This window comes from Spermophilus citellus, assembly GCF_964194105.1.
Source record: "Spermophilus citellus genome assembly, chromosome: 5".
In the NCBI taxonomy this organism is placed as follows: Eukaryota; Metazoa; Chordata; class Mammalia; order Rodentia; family Sciuridae; genus Spermophilus; species Spermophilus citellus.
This window is the reverse complement of record NC_138186.1, coordinates 44,298,961-44,318,996: the sequence shown is the minus strand read 5'-3', so window position 1 is coordinate 44,318,996 and position 20,036 is coordinate 44,298,961. Positions and strand designations below refer to the sequence as shown.

The window sequence follows — 20,036 nt, the reverse complement described above, 5'->3', positions numbered from 1 at the left end:
GAATGCAGAGCCTGTGGGAGGTTCCTTAGTGCTCTTCAGCAGTTTTCACATCCCTTTACCCACAAGATTAACAGCTTTCTTTAACTCTCATCTTGTGCAATAAAAGTTGAGGGAGTGAGTTTGTTGGTTTATTCATTCACTTGTTTTTGAGACAGGGTCTCTTGCTAAGTTGCTTAGGGCCTTGTTAAATTGTGGAGGCTGGCCTCCAATTTGGGAGCTGTCACAGCCTCCCAAATCACTGGGATTACAGGCATTGGCCACCTCACCCTGCATAGTGAGTAAGCTTAATGATAACTAAGGTCCATATATGTACATAGTTACTTACTATATGATCTTTAATTCTGATGAACTTTATATATATCCCTTTATTTATGTTTATGTGGTGCTGAGGATCGAACCCAGTGCCTCAGAAGTGCTAGGCAAGTGCTCTAACACTGAGCTACAACCACAGCCCCTGATGAAGTTTACTTTTAATTTGCTTGTTAGATATTAATATTAATCTGTAGGTAATTATAAGCAGTCTATAGGAAATGTTAAAAGACCTTAGTGGAGTCAAACTAATGAAGTTGCAGAATAAAGTCAGTGTCAATTATTACAACCTTGTATAAAATTACTTAGCTTACAACTGTAATAAATTAATAGTTTTGCACCACAAATATTTTAACAGTTTTACTACCATGGTTACAATCTTTGCCACTTATTAGAGGCTGACAATGTAGCTTAGAGGTTGAGCTTTTGCCCTTCTTGTGGGAGCCAGAGTTCATCCCCAGTATCTCAAAATAAATAATTAGTAACAAAATAGCCAGGCGCGGTGGCGCACACCTGTAATCTCAGCAGCTTGAGAGACTGAGGCAGGATGATCGCGAGTTCAAAAACAGCCTCAGCAAAAGCAAGGTGTTAAGCAACACCGTGAGACCATGTCTCTAAATAAAATATAAAATAGGGCTGAGGATGTGGCTCAGTGGTTGTGTGCCCCTGAGTTCAATCCCCCGTACCAAAAAACAAACTGCCAGGTGTTGTGGTGCAGGCCTGTAATCCCAGCAGTTTGGGAGGCTGAGGCAGAAGAATTGAAAATTCAAAGTAAGCCTCAGCAGTTTAGCAAAATCCTAAGCAACTTGGCAAGGCCCTGTCTCAAAAAATAAAATGGGTTAGGGATGTAGCTCAGTGTTGATGCGCCCCTGGGTTCAATCCCTAGTACCCCAAACAAACCAATCTTACAAGATGTAATAGGTGATTCAGAGCTTGAGGTTCTCACCCTGGGTCAAAATCCGTTCTCTCGCCGTTCATTATTGAAGTCTTAACTGAGGATTTGTAATGTTAGCCCCCATTGTTTTCCAGTCACGGCTAAATTAAAGAGTTTTTTTTTTTTTTTTAATGCTTAACTGGGGATAGAACCCAGGGCGCTATACCACTGAGCTATATCCTGTCTCACTAAAGTGCCATGGCTGGCCTCGAATTTGCGATCCTCTAGCCTCAACCTCTCATGTCGCGGGAAATACAGGAGCCAGCCACCGCGCCCAGTCGAAAAGGGGGCTCCTAAAGTTCTGTTTCCACAACTGCCAGAGAGGAACTGTCTTCATATTTTTCGATGGGAAAACTAGCCCAACTGGGAGTCAATCCCAGTTGGCTGCAGAACTGCTGTCCTTACCACTTCCCTGGGGTTCTAACATTCCCTTCTGTGACGCGGACATCGCAAGCTCGGGACACGAACCCCAGATTCTGCACTGCCTTCGGGCGGGGAAAGCCGCGCTCGCGGGCGAGCCGGAAACCCGGTGTCTGCGTGCAGGAGCCCCGCCCTCCTAGGCGTGTCCCCGGGTGGGGGGCGGGGCCTGCTGCCGCGGGAATCCCAAACCCGCCCCTTTCCCCACCCCTCCATTTCTCGCCATGGCCCCTGCACTACTGCTGGTGCCAGCTGCCCTTGCTTCTTTCATCCTGGCCTTTGGCACTGGAGTGGAGTTCGTGCGTTTTACCTCCCTTCGACCACTTCTCGGAGGGATCCCGGATTCCGGTAGTCCGGGTGAGAGCGGGAGGAATCGAGTACTAGCTTTGAAACAGGGAGGTGGGGCCGGAGAAGAGGGTGCGAGGGCGGAGCTTGGAGACAAATGACAGTGGAAGTCTGAGCGAGGGAACTGGAATCGCGAAAGCTGCTCAAAAGCTGCAGAGTAGAGGGACCATAGGAACGGTTTGGCGAACCGCGAGACTAAAGACTGAGCGGGAGGGAAAGGGCTGTAGACAATATTCTAAGAAAAGTATTTTGTAGAGAAAACTTCGGAGAGAGAAGTGTTACAAAGGGGCGATCCAGAGAATCCTCCCCAGCCATGCTTTTAGTGACAATCCAACATGCATTTTTCTATGAATTCTCTTTCCCAGGTCTGACGAAGGCCTAGGGAAGAGGGGGAAATACAAGGGATGGTAAAGTGAGAGGGGCCAGCCTAGATGGAAAACATTAACGCTTTGAAACCATTAAGGGACATGGTCTGGGACCCCAATGGGAAATGAGGGTAAGGGGAGATTTTCTATTTATCTTCTTGATGTTTTGTCCCTTTCTCCCTCAACTCCTCCAGATGCCCGCCAGGGATGGCTGGCTGCCCTGAAGGACCGCAGTGTACTTGCCTCCCTGGCTTGGGATCTGGGGCTCCTGCTACTCTTTATTGGGCAGCACAGCCTCATGGCGACTGAGACAGTGAAGGCATGGACATCCCAGTACTTTGGGGTCCTTCAGAGGTCACTGTATGTGGCATGCACTGCTCTGGCCTTGCAGGTATGAGGACATGGCAGCTGAGTCCCCAAGGGAGACAATCTGTGGGAGGCACCCCCTGGACTGGAGGGGCAAACTATGATTTTTGAGAAGAGAACTGAGGATACTAATCTTAGCTTCTATTCCTTCATGGCACATATCCTACTTTTTATCAAGAAGGGTGTACTTGTCATTCCCTAAGCACAAGATGTGCATTCTCACCTTTGCAACTTTGTTCACATTATCCTGCTTGAAATCCCCTCCTTAATTCCTTTTTCAGTCCTACCATTTCTTTCAAACCACCTCCCTAGGTTTCAAGAGAAAGCTTGCTTTTCATTTAGCAGTTACCTATCTTCTCTTTGGGTGCCTAGTACTATCAGGCACCTATCAGGTCATCCCCATCCATTCTGTAAATCCCTATCCATTCTGTAAATCCTCAGTGTGGATACAGGTCATCCTCACTTTCATGGGAGCTTACTCAGCACCCTCATAAGTGGGAAAGGGGAACAGGCTCTGGGTCTGGGTTTCTTAAAAGTAGGCAGGTTGGCTGCTGGGATACTTAGTTCCTCATCCTTCTCCAGTTGGTGATGCGGTACTGGGAACCTGTACCCAGAGGCCCAGTGTTGTGGGAAGCTCGGGCAGAGCCATGGGCCACCTGGGTGCCCCTCCTCTGCTTTGTGCTCCACATCATTTCCTGGCTCCTCATCTTCAGCATTCTTCTCGTCTTTGACTACGCTGAGCTCATGGGCCTCAAACAGGTGAGGCTTCCAAATCCCTACCTAAGACCTCTGACCCCATTTAGAATTCTTTCCAAAGATTTTCCTCTTCCACCTGCCTGCCCCCCTGCTATTCTACTTTCTCCCTTGCTTTTTATTCTCTCCTCTCTCTCTTTCTTTCTTTTTTCTTTTTCTTTTTTCTTTTTTGTGGTGCTAGGGATCTTTTTTTTTTTTCTTTTCTTTTTGTGGTGCTGGGGATCAAACCCAGGGCCTTCCTTGTGCATGCAAGGCAAGCATTCTATCAGCTGAGCTATATCCCCAGTCCCTCTCTTCTTATAAGAGTGGCTCCTCAAAGGCCAGCATCCATGGGTATCCTGGGTCTGGGGAAGTCACATGAAGCAGAGATCAGGGTCAGGGGGTGGAGTCTCAGAATGAGGTTCTTGGGCCTGATTTCCAGGAGGGTGGTGCCTGGAAGAAAGAGAAAGAAACAGCTAAATTGGAAAAAGGGTTTGATTCCATTTCTGAGCCATTCTCCTTCTCTTAGGTCTACTACCATGTGCTGGGCCTGGGTGAGCCTCTGGCACTGAAGTCTCCCCGAGCTCTGAGGCTCTTTTCCCACCTGCGCCACCCAGTGTGTGTGGAGCTGCTGACTGTGCTGTGGGTGGTACCCACTCTGGGCACTGACCGCCTCCTCCTTGCTCTCCTTCTTACCCTCTATCTGGGCCTAGCTCATGGGCTTGACCAGCAAGACCTCCGCTACCTCCGGGCTCAGCTACAAAGAAAACTTCACCTGCTCTCCCGGCCCCAAGATGGGGAGACAGAATGAGGAGTTAACTCTGATTCCAAGCCCTGTACTTTCTCTACTCCTCAAATTCAAATCCTTAACATCCCAGGCCCTGGTTGCTTCAGACCTGAGGCTCAATGCCATGGACTGAAAGAGCTGTCCCTTCTACTGCTTGAGACTTCATTCCTCCAGTCCAGCTCCATACCCTAAATTCTGAGTTTTGGCCACTAGATTCCAAGGTCCAGTTCTCACCAGCCAGGAACAGAGGGTGTAGACTTCATTCCCCTCCTCACAGTTTAAGGCCTGACCTGCCTCCTCACAAGGAAATGGGTCTGCCCTGACTGCTTCCCTGGCACTCTTATTCATCTCTGTGCCTCAGGGATCCCCTTCTCCATCTCTAGCTTCCACTCCTGGGCCAGAATCTGTCTGCAAGTTTGCCAGTAGTGGCCGCGGGGTCTAGACTCCAGTCATGCTCTCCACTCCTACCCTAGTCTCTCCACCTCCCAAGGCTCCGCCCCAGGGCTGAATCCCACTACCCCCCTCTCCCCTGCAACCCTCGCCTGGGCAACCTAGTGGAGCGGATTCTCCTGCTCTTAACTTGGGTGACTTGGGGTTCCCTGCTCTCCTGAGAAACACTTGCTGCAGGAAAATAAAAGCCTCGTTTTTCTACATGTGGTATTCTTTACTCTGCGACGTCTCAATCTACAGGGCTGAGTTTGGGAAGGCGAGCCAGAGCCTGGGAACACCAAGTTCGAGTTTGGAAGCCACCTCATCCACTGGCTACCCTCTGGGCTGCAGCCAAGCTCCATGGGCTCACCCCCACCTCCAAGCTGCCCAGTCCTGCTTCCTCCAAATTCCCCAGTTTTCCCTCTGCAGAACCGGAGACGCAAAGGAGACAGGGTGAAACTAAAAACGGAGGGGACCGCAGCTCTGGAAGGGAAGAGAGCTTCCAAAGCCATTTGCTTCTGAGCACTGCTCCTGCAGCCTCCTTCCCTACAGACCTCCTCCTGTCTGGAGACGGCTCTCAACCCACAGCAACAAAGGCTGGCCCGGGAAGGCAAAAGCGTGGGGAGGAGCTGCCAGAGATGGGAAGGGCGGGCCCCGTTCGCAGCAGCTGGCGCTTCCTCCTGAGTCCCTAGAGGGGCCTGACTCACGGGCCGCCGCCCTGGGTTGGGGAGCTGGGTGGGGGCGGGGGTCTGGATACCAAGGTTCTCCGGGACTACAGGGCGGGAAGCTGTTGAGGGGCCCTGGGGTCTGAGAACCGAGAACCCGTGATTGCCACAGAAACAGGGGAGTCCCAGAGCAGAGTCCCACGCGCGGTGGATGGAAGTGAGGCCCCGCCCCCTCCTCGGGCTCCGCCCTGCGCCCCCTTTCCTCTCGGCATTGTCCTTAGACAAAGCTGTCGCCGCCCCCCGCCCGGCCCCCTGGTCTCTGTCTCTGTCCCTCCTCCTCTTTGCCTCCTCCTCTCCCTCCCTTCACCCCTCCCTCTAGTCTCCGGATCTCCCTCGCTACCTCTCTCCTCCTCTTCCTCTCTCCTCTCTCCGGACGCCTGGCTCCTCGCATCCCCTCCCCCGGGAACGTGTGAGTTGACTGAGGGACTGACTTGAGGACAGGGGTGTCTTCTTGCTCCCGTCCCCGCTCCCGTCCGAGTCCCGGACCTTGGGCTGTCTCCTCTTTGTGCCGAGATTGTCTGCTGACCGCGCCGGGTGGGGATGGCTTGCTATGTCAGGGTTCCATGAGAGCAGGGAGCCAGCCACGGACTTGCAGGCTCAGGACCGAAGAGGCGTGGATCCGGTCTTCAGCATGCCCGGGTCCCGGGGCTCAGCCGGTGGGGGAGGCTGACGGTAGTGATCGGACTGGATGGGGGTGGACGCCAGGGTTCTGGGAACGTGATGGCATCGCAGTCGCCCGTGTTCCAAAAGTCCCCCAGGGAGGGTATTTCCCCTGACCCGCCTTGGGGGCGGAGTGCACGGCGGAGGGGTGGGGGCTGGAGGGCCCGAGAGGCGGGGCCCGAACCTAGCCGCGAAAGGAGCCGGGATCTTTGGGGCCCGCGCTGAGACCCGCCGGCCTGCTGCCGCGGCGCTCCCTTAACCATTGCCCCTGAATTCCCCTTCTCCCCTAAACCTTTTCACTCTCCACTTTTCCTTACCTTCCCGAACCCCCTCAGATCCCGTCTATCCCTCTCTGGCGGGATTCCCCGTCTTTCCTTCCCATTCTCACCTCCAGCCAGTGTCGTTGAGGCAGCCTCTCCTGTACCCGGTCCCCTCTAAACCCCAGCCATTCTTTTCTCTCATCTCTTTCACCCCAGCTCTCTTTTAGCCCTTTTCTCTCCTTACATTATTGAAACTGTCTTTAATACTCATTAACCCTTTACTATCCAATCTGGCTCCTGCCTTTAAATTTTGACTTCCTTTCACATCACCTCCCCTCAACTTGGTTGAACAGCTTCTCGTCCCCACTTTTCTGCCCTCCTTCTTATCCCTTTCCCTCTGACCTCATCCCCAGCTCCTCTACCCTTCTCTGTATCCCACCTCAATCCTCCATTTCCTCCCCGCAACCCAGTCTCACCCCTTGGGCCTCTCTGAAGCCTCTCTTCCGGTTGTCTGCCCCCAGCGTTCCCTACCCTCACCTCCCGGAGACCATGGCCACTATCCCAGACTGGAAGCTACAGCTGCTAGCCCGGCGTCGGCAGGAGGAGGCAGCAGTTCGTGGCCGGGAGAAGGCAGAGCTGGATCGCCTGTCCCAGATGCCAGCCTGGAAACGGGGACTTCTGGAGCGCCGCCGGGCCAAGCTTAGCCTGTCTCCTGGGGAGCCTAGCCCTATGTCTGGGACTTCAGAGGCTGGACCTCCAGACCCAGACGAGTCTGCTGTTCTTCTGGAGGCCATTGGGCCAGTGCACCAGAACCGATTCATTCGGCAGGAGCGGCAGCAGCAGCAGCAGCAGCAGCAGCAGCAGCAGCAGCGGAATGAAGAACTGCTGGCTGAGAGAAAGGCTGGGCCTCTGGAGGCCCCAGATCGGAGACCCAGCCCTGGGAATTCAAGGGATCAGAGCCCCAAGGGAAGAGAGTCAAGAGAAGAGAGGCTAAGTCCCAGGGAAGTCAGAGAGAGGAGGCTCGGGATAGGAGGAGCCCAAGAGTCAAGTCCCAGGCCTTTGGAGACTAGAGACTGGAGGCAAAGCCCAGGAGAGGTGGTAGACAGAAGCTCAAGGCTGTCAGAAGCACGAAAATGGAAACTAAGTCCTGGAGAAACTCCAGAACGGAGTGTGAGGCTAGCGGAGCCTGGAGAACCAAGTCCCAGGAGAAAAGAGGTGATGGAAAGTAGACTGAGCCCAGGGGAGTCTGGCAACCAGAAGTTGGGCCTGACAGAGGCCCATAAATGGAGGCCTGACTCCAGAGAGTCTCAGGAACAGAATTTAGTACAGCTGGAGGCATTCGAGTGGAGACTGAGCTCAGAAGACAGAAAAGACTGTTTGGATCAATGTAGGAGAAAAGAAGAGAGGACAATTCAAGGGATGACCCCAGAAGAGATTACAGAGTTATCAGAGACCCTAACAAGGGAGGCTCATGACAACATCTCCAGAAGAGTGGAGACAGCAGAACAGAGGCCCAGCCCTGTGGAGGATGGTGAGAGGGGCTTGAAGACAACTGAAGGGTGGAAATGGACCCTGAACTCTGGGAAGGCTCGAGAATGGACACCCACATATATAGAGACTCAAACTCAGAAATCAGAATCTCCAGAGTCTGTTGAAAGGCATCTGGGACCTCCTAGTATAGAGGCCGGAGAAGGGGAGGCTGAGAAGGAGGAGTCCGGGGCTCAGAGCAGGCCTCTGAGAGCCCTGCAGAACCACTGTTCCGTCCCCTCCCCCCTACCACCAGAGGACGCTGGGACCGGAGGAGGCTCGAGACAGCAGGAAGAGGAAGCAGTGGAACTCAGGCCCCCACCATCAGCCCCTCTGTCTCCCCCACCCCTAGCCCCAAGTGCTCCCCAGCCTCCTGGGGATCCCCTCATGAGCCGTCTGTTTTATGGGGTGAAGGCAGGGCCAGGGGTGGGGGCCCCCCGCCGCAGTGGACACACTTTCACAGTCAACCCCAGGCGCTCTATGCCCACTGCAAGCCCAGCCACTCCAGCTGCCCCAGCCACAGGTGATGCTGCAGTTCCTGGGGCTGGGAAGAAGCGGTACCCGACTGCTGAGGAGATCTTGGTTCTTGGGGGCTACCTTCGTCTCAGCCGCAGCTGCCTTGTCAAGGGGTCCCCTGAAAGACATCACAAACAGGTAGGGGAGCAGCCAAGCCAGACTTCTTAGAAATCCACTTGCCAATTCTCTCTGGACTCTGATCTTTCTTGCTTTTTTATACCCTGTATTCTTGTCTTCCTCTATTCTTGTTAATTCCTGCCACCTCCCTTCCTCCCTCTGCACACACACCCTTCCTCTAGTAGCCCTCCTTTGCCATTCATTTTGGAGCCCCAAGAGCCTGCCCAGCAATCAACCACTGTGCCCGGGTGTGTCATTTTCAGGGTGTGCCCAGGCTGCTCATTCTCCCTACCCTCAGGCTCTGGGTTGTGTCCCCACCACCACCATACACCTTTCTTTCCTTTCCTCTGAGTTTGTGACCCACCCAGGCCCATGTGGTGGGAAAAGAGGGCAGTTTGCCAGGGTGAAAGCTCAGCTTTGGAGAGGAGAGAATGTAGAGGCAGCAGTCTTGGGAGGTGGAAGATAGGGGTCTGGGCTCTACAGAGAAAAGGCAGGAAGCATTGAGTGGGGGGAAGGTCTCACAGCCCTAGGAAGAGGAAGGCAGAGCTGAGTGGGGACATCCTAGGATAGAGGGAGGAGGGGTGATGGGAAGGGCTGGCTAAAAAGCAGAGAGAAGGCTTTTGAACCCCAAGTCTGCCCCATGGGAGAGGCATACACAGAGGCCATTTGAACAGGGTGACCTCGGGGTTGCACACCCCCAGCTGGGCCACTGCTTCAGACAGTGCTCCCTTCTCTCTTGGGACAAGAAAAGCCTTCTCCTCTTCCCAAATGCCCCCACCCCCCACCCCCCACTCCTCTGTCCTTCCTCCCTGGGCTTTCCCTCCCTCCGAGAACTGGCTCAGCCATGGTTTTCCCCTTTCTTCCTGACACCCTGCCCTCTCCCTCCCCTTGGGGTAGAAAAAGAGAGAAGTGCTTTCCGAGGCCCTGAGCTTGGAGTGGCTGGGGTACAATGGGAGTTGAGGACAGGGCAGGGACTAAGGCTAATAGATCAGAGGTTAGACTTGAACAAGGACATGCAGGGAAATGTGAGCAGCCAGGCTGACTTCTGGTCCTGGCTCAACTCCATCCCTATACACATCAATTAGTTTATAGCTTGAAAATCTCTAGGAGGTGAGTCAGAGGTCTCAGAGCTAAAAGTCTATCTTTCTAACATGAATCTCCCCAGAGTTTGGGAAAACCCATCTCATCCTTATCCCACGTGTTAACACCTTTTTTTTTTTTTTTTTTTTTTTAATCCTTAATGTCAGTGAGAAACCACAAGGACTAAAGATCTAGGTGAAGCTCTAGGGGGAGGCACTGGATCCGAGTTCATCTTCACAGAAACTGAAACTCCCATCCCCGAGCCCTGGTACCTGGGAATCTACCTGAGACCTCTGACACTCTTCAGTGATGGGCAGATACAAAGGAGGGAGGACAGGAAATTCTCCTAGGCTGAGGTGTTCAGAAAAGTCACTTCCTACTGAGGTTGGCTAGTGCTTCCAGGAGGAGGCTTGTGCCTTTGGGGAATGAACAGAGGGAGGCATGAAGCTTTGGACCCTGAAGCTCAGGGACTATCTGAAGAGAACCAGGAACCCAGTGCAGAGCAGGACCAGTGATGGTGACCATACCTAGGTCAGGGAGTAGGGGGCCGGAAGCAGATCGCCCAAACAGGAAGCCTGGGGTGGGGGCCGGAAGGCTGGTGGGGCTGAGTGGGGAACTCTAGGCCATGGGCCTGCCAGAACTGTGCTCAGGATGTGGTGAGAGAATAAGGAAGCAGTCCAGCCGTGTTTCGTTGGGGGTGGGGAAGAAGCAGCAGAGTTCCCTACACCCAGTCACCTCACCCTCTGTCCTCTTTCAGAACTTCTCCCCTCTCAGGGCCCTGCTTCTCAAGGACTGGTGTGCCCTGTCCCTGCTCACTGTCCCAACCCACTGGCTCAGGGATAGGAGGACCCATCCCCACCCCCACTTTCCCTAAATAACTCATGTTTGCTGGCAACTTCCATCAAACATCCCTGCCATCAGGAGAGAAATCCCAGCCCTGCTGCTGAGCCCAAGGGATGGGCTGTGACTGGTCCCCTTTCCCAGAGGCCCCTCTGGCTGAGAGACCTGCCCCTCCCTCCCTGCCCCCCTTGTGACCTTATATAGCTGATGGGAGAGGAGTGAATGAGTCACCTCTCTCCCTGTCCGTCCTCCCCCCCCCCCCTTGCAGGCTGTGCATTCCTGAGAAGCCCTGTCAGAAGATTGGTAGTGGTGGTGGGGTAGGGGCGGTTAGAAGCAAGGCAGGAGGGGACAAACAAGCTGAGCAAATCAAATGAATCCTCTTGCAGAGTGGATAATAAACTACAGAGATTGTTATCCTAAAATGGAATATGGAAGCAGAAATGGGTTCCCAGAAATTTTGATAACAGTAACAAAATCTGAAAGGATCACTTTTGAGTAGTTTGGATGTAAGCAGTCTGGCTGCTGTCACTTGATTCTACCAGCATTTCCATGTGGACTGGGGGTCAAGTGTGTACAGATTGGACTATCCCCAATGTCCACCCCATAGTCTTGGTCTGTTGGAGCCTCATCTGAGGTCTGAACAAACTCTTTTGCATTGAAATAATTTCCAAGTTGCTTTCAACATCAAACACAAGTATAATAAATAAGTACAGCCGTTCCTCTGTCTCTAAGGGTTCCACGTCCCTGGGTTCAACCAAGTGTGGTCAGAAATATTCAGAAAATGGGTTGGGGTTGTGGCTCAGTGGTAGTGTGCTCGCCTAGCATGCATGAGGCACTGATTCAACCCTGAGCACCACATAAGCATAAAGACAATTGGGCTGGGGTTGTGGCTCAGCGGTACAGCGTGCAAGACCCTGGGTTTGATCCTCAGCATCACATAAAAATAAATAAGTGAAATAAAGGTATTGTGTCCAACTACAACTAAAAAATTAAAAAAAAAAGAATAAAGACAATAAAATCCATCAACAACTAAAAAAAATATTTTAAAAAAAGAAATATTCAGAAAAAAATTACATCTGTACTAAGCATGTAGGGACTTTTTTTTTCTTGACATTATTCCCTAGAAAATGTAACAACTATTTACAGAGTATTTACATTGTATCAGGTGTTAAAAGTTATCTAGAAGCCAGGTGTGCAGGCGCATGCCTGCCTGTAATCCCAGGGGCTCCAGAGGCTGAGGCAGGAGGATCACAAGTTCAAAGTCAGCCTCAGCAAGTTAGTGAGGCCCTAAGCCACTTAGTGAGACCCTATCTCTAAAAAAAATTTTAAAAATGGGATGTGGCTCAGTGATTAAGTGCCCCTGGGTTCTATCCCTGGTGTTGTCTCCCCACCAAAATAAGTTATCTAGAGATTATTTAAAATATGCAGAATTTATGTAGGTTATGTGAAGTATTACACCATTTATATGAGGGACTTGAGTGAGTATTTTGGTATCCAAACAAAGGGGTCCTCTAATAAGTTAGAAGCAAGTAGGTGATTGTGGAAAAAAATCAGAACTGGGTAATTATAACTTGGAAGGTCAGGAAATGGGGGGAGTGGATGTAGCAGCTTCAGAATAGGGTGAGAGGAAGGGAGAGAGTCTTGAGGGGGGAGAGTGTTCCCTCAGTACAAAGGGCATGAGGTCAGAATGTACCTCTTGGTACATTGGTGGACTTGGAAGAAACCAGGCCACTGTGACTAGAGTTGGGGAGAATGTCAGGGAGGGGGACTGGCACATTGACATTGATTAGACTCTAGCTAAGTACTGGGGATTGAACCCAGGGACACTCAATTACTAAACTGTATCCCCATCACTTTTAATTCTTTGTTAGTGAGACCCTATCTCACTAAGTTGCCCAGGTTGGCCTCAAAGGCCTCCTGCCTCAGCCTCCCAAGTGGCTGGGGTGGCTCTAGTTCTGCGTCAAATGAAAAGGGGAGCCATTGCAGGGTTCGAAGCAAAGGAGTGACACATACAATCCCTAAGTTTTAGCTTCCCATAGGGATCCATGTATCACATCCCATACAGCCTTAGCAACCTCAGCAACCTCTTCCCCAGCCACCCTTCTCACATCACAGCTCACATAGAGATTCCGGGATGCAGGGCCCCAGCCCTAAGTCTTCCCAAACAGATGCCAGGGACAGCCTGAGTACGTCATCTAGACCTTTCCAAGTAGTTCACATGGAATCCTCCTGTTTGTCTCCCTAATCCCTTTGGCTCCCAGAGTTAATCCTACCATCCCCTTCCCGTTGAGCTTCTTAAGAGGGCAAAGGGGATGGGTAGAAAAGCAGTAAGAAGAGCTGGGCTCACCTGCACTTGGGATGGCCTGTTTATGAAGGGCTTTCTATCCCCTTTATGGTCTTTTGCCTCTGTCTCTGCCCATCCCTCTGGTGTTCTCTGCACCCCTACCTCTCTGCCCTTATCACTTCTCCCAGTTGCACCTTTCAGGGATTCAGGGGCTCATCTTCTCCCCTGTGTGTTGAGGAAACTCTTGGCTGTTGGTCTCCTATCCCTTCCCAGGCCTAGGCCCCCTGCAGTGGGTCTACTCCAGCTATAGGAGAGGAGTGGGAAGGGGAAGGTGTTCAGGGTTTCCCAGGGTATAGCAAGTGTTAAGGGTATGGAACTCAAGGTAACTGTCCTTGATTTTACCTGGGGATTTGACTCCATCCCCAGCCAGCTCTTTCCTGCCTAGCCAGCTCAAATGTCACCTCCTTTGGGAAGCCTACCTGATTGCCCGGGTCAGACCAAAGGCTCAGTTCTGATCAGAGGGATTTAATTTAATCCTTTATTTTAATTTCTTTTTACACCTCTGCCTCCCATTGAACAGCACTGGGTTCAATCTGCAGTACTAAGGGCATGGGACCTTAGTCCTGTGTTATTCATTTCTGCCTCTCAGGCATGTGCCAAAGCACAGGCCAAAAGTTTGACCTTTTTGAATTATGTGATTAAAGAGGGGAAGGATTGGGGAGCTGTAAGAAAACTGAATCCCAGAATGGTCGGAGAGAAAGTCAATGGAGTACCTCATTCCAGCCCTCACTCTCCTTCCACCTCCTCCTGTGGGCTTCCCTGGGCTGTGGATTCTGAGCCTGCCTCCTTCCCCTTTCCATCCCACCTGCAGCTTAAGATCTCCTTCAGCGAGACAGCCCTGGAGACTACATATCAATACCCCTCTGAGAGTTCGGTACTGGAGGAGCTAGGCCCGGAGCCCGAGGTCCCCAGTGCTTCCAGTCCTCCAATGGCCCAGCCAGACGACGAGGAGGACGAGGAGGAGCTGCTGCTGCTGCAGCCTGAGCTCCAGGGCGGGCTGCGCACCAAGGCCCTGATCGTGGGTAAGCGGAGGAGGCGCGGCCGACCCCGGGGCGCCCCCTTGTGTTGGAGCGGACACCGCGGTCCAGGAGGGAATGGGAGGGTTGGAAGGGGCTCCCTTGGGCCTGTAGCCCAATGCGTTTGTTTACTTATTGCAGTACTGGGGATCGAACTCAGGGCCTGGGCAAGCGGTGTACCACTGAGCTACATGCCCAGCACCCCCCCCCGCCCCAACGCTGTCCTTTAACAGATGGAAAAATTGAAGTCCTGGGAAGTGAAGCGCACATTGACTGTAGATATTTCAAAACTAGGGCTCCTTCTGAGCTCTTCAGTCTGGGTAAAAACAGGGATTGGGTCAGAGAGGCTGAGTTTGAATTTCAGCCTGTTCTCTTCCTTGTGATGTGAACTCACAGAAACTATCTGACCTCTGGCCTCAGTTTATCATTTATGAAATGAGGTTAATAATAACCACCTCCTCTGGGCTGGGAATGTGGTTCAAGTGGTAGCGTGCTTGCCTGGCATGCGTGTAGCCCGGGTTCGATCCTCAGCACCACATACAAACAAAGATGTTGTGTCCGCCGAAAACTTAAAAATAAATATTAAAATTCTCTCTCTCTCTCTCTCTCTCTCTCTCTCTCTCTCTCTCTCTCTCTCTTAAAAAAAATAATAATAACCACTTCCTGGGGCTGAGAGTGTAGCTCAGTGGTAGAGTACTTGCCTAGCACATTGGAGGGCTCGAGTTCAATCCCCAGTACTGCAAAAATAACAACAATAAGTACCCTCTGCAATTTGAAAGAACTGAGTAATTTGAAGCACCTAGGCCAGTAGTTATATATTAAATTATTTATTCTGGGATTATTGTGAGTTTAGACAAGGTATAATAATGCCTAGCTGGGCGCAGTGGCACAGGCCTGTAATCCCAGCAGCTCTGGAGGCTGAGACAGGAGAATCATAAGTTCAAAGCCAGCCTCAGCAAATTAGTGAGGCCCTAAGCAACTCAGCAAGACCCTGTCTCTAAATAAAATATAAAAAAAGGGACTGTGGCTGTGGCTCAGTGGTAGAGCACTTGCCTAGCATATGTGAGGCATTGAGTTTGATCCTTGGCACCACATAAAAAATAAATAGATACAAAATTAAAAAATTTTTAAAAATGTATATATATATAAAAAGGACTGGGGATGTGGCTTAGTGGTTAAGTGTCCCTGGATTCAATCCCTAGCATCCTCCTTGCCCGTCCCCACACACAAAAAAGACCTAACATAGCCAGGTGTAGTGTCAGCATGCTTGTAATCCCATCTATTCTGGAGGCTGAGGCAGGAGAATCCCAAATTCAAGGCTACCCTGGGAAACTTAGTGAGACAGTGTCTCAAAATAAAAAATAAGTGCTGGGGATATAGCTCAGTTGATAGAGTGCTTGCCTCACATGCATAAGGCCCTAGGTTCAATCCCCAGCACCATCAAATAAAAAATAAAAGGGCTGGGGATGTAGCACAGTACTGGGTTCAATCTGCAGTACTGAAAAGAGTGTAGGGGAATGCCTAGCACAGAATCCAAGCTAAGGGATGGTTTGTTACTGGTGGCAACAAGTACCCAAGACATGGAAGATACAGGACTTCCAACATATGAGCTGCCCTTCAGTTGGGGAAGGGGTGGGGAGAACAGAGGCAGATGCCCTCATTCACAGAAGCCTTCATTCTTTATCCTTATTACCGCCTCTCCCACAGATGAGTCCTGCCGGCGGTGACCATCTTTCAACTAGGGGACATACCTCCCTCCTTCCCAGAACTGAAGATCCTGGAGCCTAATGATTCAAAGCAGAGGACCCTGAAAATGAGCCTGGCAGGGACAGGCAATCAACATCTTCTGACTTGCTTTCCCCATTCTGTTTCTAGGAGCAAAGCCAATTGCCCAATTTCCACCCTAACCCAGAATCTCTGATGTGCCCTAGTATGGGTGAGGTCAATGGGCTGGAGCATCTTAGGTGACCCAAGAGTAACCACCAGGTCCTGGGAGGAGCATAGAACTCCCTGGGGTGTGGAGATGGAACAACCCTCATCTCCATGAGAGGATACAGTCTTCCCACAGCTTTCCTTGACTCTTCACAAACTGCAGAGTCCTTAGGATTTAAGAACTCATTTCCATGGGAGACTAAACCCCACTGCATTCACAGGCATGTGTCCCCACTTTGTTTGCAGCTACCTGCTTCTTCTCATGACCATATCCTAGTTTACAAATCCTACCAGCTCCAAGACCCACCTGGTAAAGTCCCAGGTTTACAAGCCACACCTACTTGCCATGTCCAGGTGGAGTTTGTCCCCTGTCCCCGTCATTCCTTTCATGGGGAATGACCTGGGGATGTGGCTTCTTCCACCTTTGCTTAGTATTACTGTATTTCAGTTTTCCCACAGGAGGGAAGACAAGGAATCTTAACTCTGTACCCTTTGAAAGATATTTAATTCTGTCCCTCCTAATGATTCACAATTGATTTGAATTGCAGTGGTGTGGAGTGACTAAGGAGGCAACTCACTTCCCCTCTCCCATTGCTCCTTCAATTTTGTTGTGTTCATTTTTTAACTTTCTATAATAAAATGGAGCTTTCTCTGACTCTTCTGCTGCTTTTTTTGGGGAAAAAAAAGTTCATGTAAGGGAAGACTTAGTGGATGTGGGAGGGGAAAATGAAGGGGGATGAACCAGGAACCTGGCACTGACATAGAAATTAGTCTGGAAGTCAAACACAGCTGTACACACCTGTAATCCCAATGACTCTGGACGCTGAGGCAGGAGATTGCAAGTTCTAGGCCAGCCTCAGCTACTTAATGAGACATTGTCTCAAAAAAATTTTAAGAAGGACTGGGATGTATCCCAGTGGTAGAGTGCCTCTGAGTTCAATTCCTAGTCCAAACAGAAAAAAAAAAAAAAAAGGGGGGGGGTGTCTCAGGACCTCTGTGCGGTTTTCACAGAGGACAAGCAGAAGTCATAGGTAAGGGCTGTTGACTTGTCCACTAAACTGAAAAGTGTGGTGAAAACAGATTATGACATTTGAGTTCACTGCAGTATCCCCATACCTGGAGCCTAGTAGACACTTTTAAAATAAATGACCAAATGAATGAATAGATGAAAAGAAACATTTGGAAGCAGAGGTTACTCTGAGTTGAAGTGTTCCAGTATTTCAAAGCTGGCTTCAATGCAAGCAGTCAGGTAGTCAAGTAGTCAGCAGCTTGTGTATGACACACAAGCTCTAGGGACAGTTACTCAAAGAGTTGGGACTATGAAGAGTAAATCTCCCAAAACTTGCAAAATTTAGTGGATCCAGAAGTGCAGGTCCTGGAAAAATTTTTCTTCTGATAGACGATGGATTTTTTTATTCCTAAAGATTTAACAACCATCAGTAATTTATAGCTTTGCTGCCCAAATATAGTTGATTCTCCCATTTCAAAGAATTTCAATTTTCTACAAATGTGAATCATTTTATTTGACTCATCAGTTATATGAGTATATATACATTATATGAGTATATATACATTTAAGTTCACTGCAGTATCCCCATACCTGGAGCCTAGTAGACACAAAGTTACTTTTAGAATAAATGACCAAATGAATGAATAGATGAAAAGAAACATTTGGAAGCAGAAGTTACTCTGAGTTGAAGTGTTAAATAAATACACACACACACACACACACACACACACACACACATATATATATATATATATATATATATATATATGATGTTAATGGTTAATGGACCTTTATTTTTTATTTCTTTATATGTGGTGCTGAGAATTGAACCCAGTGCCTCATATAAGCTCTGCATGCACTTTACCACTGAGCCACAACCCCAGTTCCGGTTTGTTTTATTTTTATTTTTAGATGGTCTCACTAAGTTGCCCAGACTGGTTTCAAACTCCTGGGCTCAAATATTCCCCCTGCCTCAGCCTCAGGAGTAGTTGTTTCTGTGAGACTAGTCAGAGACCCTTTCTTTTCCCAAACCCAAAATGTACTAGACAAATTGACCTTAAGCATATGTCAAAGTTCTTAAATTTACCAGCAAGGAAATAAGCAAGGTGTTAAGAGTGAGCAGAGAAGATGAGGGTGTAGAAAAAAAAAAAACATTAGTATTTAATTAGATAAAGATCCTAATCAGTTGTGACCCAGGAAAAGAGAGACAGGAAGCTCTGAGACCCCAGAGGTGCCACAGTATATCTTAGAAATAGTAAATGATGTGTCCAAAAAATAAAAAGTATGGATTCACCTGTGGCTTTTCACTAGAATAGTAATTTTTATTTCCTAACTATAGTGTCTGGCATACCCAATTAATTATAAAATTGTATCCAGGTGCCCATAAAAGTGTATCCAGGTGTAAGCCTGTAATTTCAGATATTTTTGAGGCTGAGGCAAGAGGATCACAAGTTTGAGGCCAGCCTCAGCAACTAAGGAAGAAGCTGTCTCAAAAAATAGAAAGGGCCAGGCTGTGCCTGTAATCCCAGAGGCTTGGGAGGCTGAGGCAGGAGAGTTCAAAGGCAGCCTCAGCAATTTATTGAGGCTCTTAGCAACTCAATGGGACCCTGTCTCTAAATAAAATATATATATAAAAAAAAAGGGCTGGGGATGTGGTTTGGTGGGTAAGTGCCATTGGTTCAATTCTGGGTACCAAAAAAAAAAAAAAAAAAAGTCTAAAGAAGGGCCACAGAGATCAGACTGCTGTAAAGGAAATAACAGATTCTTCTTATTGATTGATTGATTGATTAGGATTGGGGTCTTCCTGGGGCTGGGATAGTGGCTCAGTGGTAGAGTTCTTGCCTCACATGTGTGAGGCACTGGGTTTGATTCTCAGCACCACATATAAATAAATGAATAAAATAAAGGTCCATTAACAACTAAAAGAAAATTTTTTTAAAAATAGGATCTTCCTACATCACCCTGACTACTTCCAACTTCTGGGCTCAAGTAATCCTCCTGTCTCAGCCTCCCAACAACAGGGGACTACAACCTCTTTACCATGCCCCTATTGGTACTGCTAATTTTAATTTTTATTTATTTATTTATTTAAATATTTATTTTTAGTTGTAGTTGGACACAATACCTTCATTTATTTATTTTTATATGGTGCTAAGTATCGAACCCAGGACTTGCACATGCTAGGTGAGCACTCTACCGATGAGCCACAACCCCAGCCCACTGCTTATTTTTAAATAAGCAGCTGCCAGTGATTTCTTAAACTGTCAGCAAAACAATTAGTCCATTCTTTAGTTTGTAGATTTTTCTTCCCCTTGAACAGCTTTCCCCAATTCCCAAGTTTCCTCTTGCTTGGAAGTCCTCCCTTATGCCTAACCTGTATTCACTCCTATTGCAGTTACCAGTCTTAGAAAAGGTCACTTCTTATCAGTGCAGACTAATTTTTTAAAAATGTTTTATTTATTTTTAAATATTTATTCTTAAGTTTTTAGGTGGATACAATATCTTTGTTTTACATTTATGTGGTGCTGAGGATCGAACTCAGTGCCTTGTGCATGCTAGGCGAGCACTCTACCACTGAGCCACAACCCCAGGCCCCTGCTTTATTTAAAAAAAAAAAAAAATATATATATATATATATATATATATATATATGTTAATTAGTAGTTGTGCGCAATATCTTTATTTTATTTATTTATTTTTATGTGGTGCTGACGATCAAACCCAGGGCCTCGCGCGTGAACTCAGGGCCTCCCACGTGCTAAGCGAGAGCTCTACTTCTGAGCCACAACTTCAGCCCTTAATTTTTATTTATTATTATTATTATTTTATTAATTTATTTATTTTTATGTGATGCTGAAGATCAAACCCAGGGCCTTCTACGTGCTAGGCAAAAGCTTTACTGCTGAGCCACAATCTCAGCCCCTAATCTTTGATATAAGTATGTATTTGCTGATCTTCCCATTTGAAATAGAACCTTACCTCCTTATCCTGCATTATTTTTGGCTCCATAGAGCTTATATATTTTACTTAATTATTATGTATCTTGGCTCCTTGAACCCTGAATGGATATTCCTTATGGGATTTTTGTCCGATTTGCTCTACGCTTTAGTTCCAGCTACTTAAAAGGCCTAGCACCCATTAGGCGTTTAATAAATTGGTTGCTTTTAGTCAATGAGTGAGCAGAGCACTTGCATACTGACCTTCAGGGGGCGACAGAGAAATTGAATAAGGATGGAAATGAAAGCTTATTACCCCCACCTTAGGGAACGGTTCTGCGAAATTTGAACTCGCTCGGCCACCATAGGGCTTAGGCCGGAAAAGCGCAG

The 20,036-nt window shown here is 48.9% G+C and overlaps 2 protein-coding genes across 5 annotated transcripts; both read left to right on the top strand.

Annotated features, from left to right (window-relative positions):
• Positions 1–86: 86 nt before the first annotated feature.
• On the top strand, positions 87–4,962 carry NRM (nurim). Of its 3 annotated transcripts, none has more exons than XM_081293902.1 (4): positions 87–2,008; positions 2,565–2,761; positions 3,319–3,495; positions 3,998–4,962. In XM_081293902.1, exons 1-4 carry the CDS (start codon positions 1,885–1,887, stop codon positions 4,277–4,279), a joined length of 780 nt encoding a protein of 259 aa, XP_081150028.1. In that variant the 5' UTR covers positions 87–1,884; the 3' UTR covers positions 4,280–4,962. The 3 variants fall into 3 exon arrangements, with proteins under 3 accessions (XP_081150028.1, XP_081150027.1, XP_081150029.1); XM_081293901.1 differs by having other exon boundaries at positions 87–2,017; XM_081293903.1 differs by lacking the exon at positions 3,319–3,495 and having other exon boundaries at positions 87–2,017.
• Positions 4,963–5,428: 466 nt separating this feature from the next.
• PPP1R18 (protein phosphatase 1 regulatory subunit 18) lies at positions 5,429–16,356 on the top strand. 2 transcript variants are annotated; one of them, XM_081293864.1, is made up of 4 exons: positions 5,429–5,566; positions 6,851–8,510; positions 13,565–13,775; positions 15,477–16,356. In XM_081293864.1, the coding sequence occupies exons 2-4, from the start codon at positions 6,879–6,881 to the stop codon at positions 15,494–15,496; spliced, it is 1,863 nt and encodes a 620-aa protein (XP_081149990.1). In that variant the 5' UTR covers positions 5,429–5,566; positions 6,851–6,878; the 3' UTR covers positions 15,497–16,356. The 2 variants fall into 2 exon arrangements, with proteins under 2 accessions (XP_081149990.1, XP_081149989.1); XM_081293863.1 differs by lacking the exon at positions 5,429–5,566 and adding an exon at positions 5,721–5,818.
• The last annotated feature ends 3,680 nt before the right edge of the window (positions 16,357–20,036 follow it).

Bases quoted from the DNA above. Each gene is read 5' to 3' on its own strand.
- NRM (XM_081293901.1), top strand. From the start codon at position 1,885: ATGGCCCCTGCACTACTGCTGGTGCCAGCTGCCCTTGCTTCTTTCATC. The intron at 2,018-2,564 runs GTGAGAGCGGGA...CAACTCCTCCAG, and splicing joins CCCGGATTCCGGTAGTCCGG to ATGCCCGCCAGGGATGGCTG. The intron at 3,496-3,997 runs GTGAGGCTTCCA...TCCTTCTCTTAG, and splicing joins AGCTCATGGGCCTCAAACAG to GTCTACTACCATGTGCTGGG.
- PPP1R18 (XM_081293864.1), top strand. From the start codon at position 6,879: ATGGCCACTATCCCAGACTGGAAGCTACAGCTGCTAGCCCGGCGTCGG. The intron at 8,511-13,564 runs GTAGGGGAGCAG...TCCCACCTGCAG, and splicing joins CTGAAAGACATCACAAACAG to CTTAAGATCTCCTTCAGCGA. The intron at 13,776-15,476 runs GTAAGCGGAGGA...CCTCTCCCACAG, and splicing joins CACCAAGGCCCTGATCGTGG to ATGAGTCCTGCCGGCGGTGA.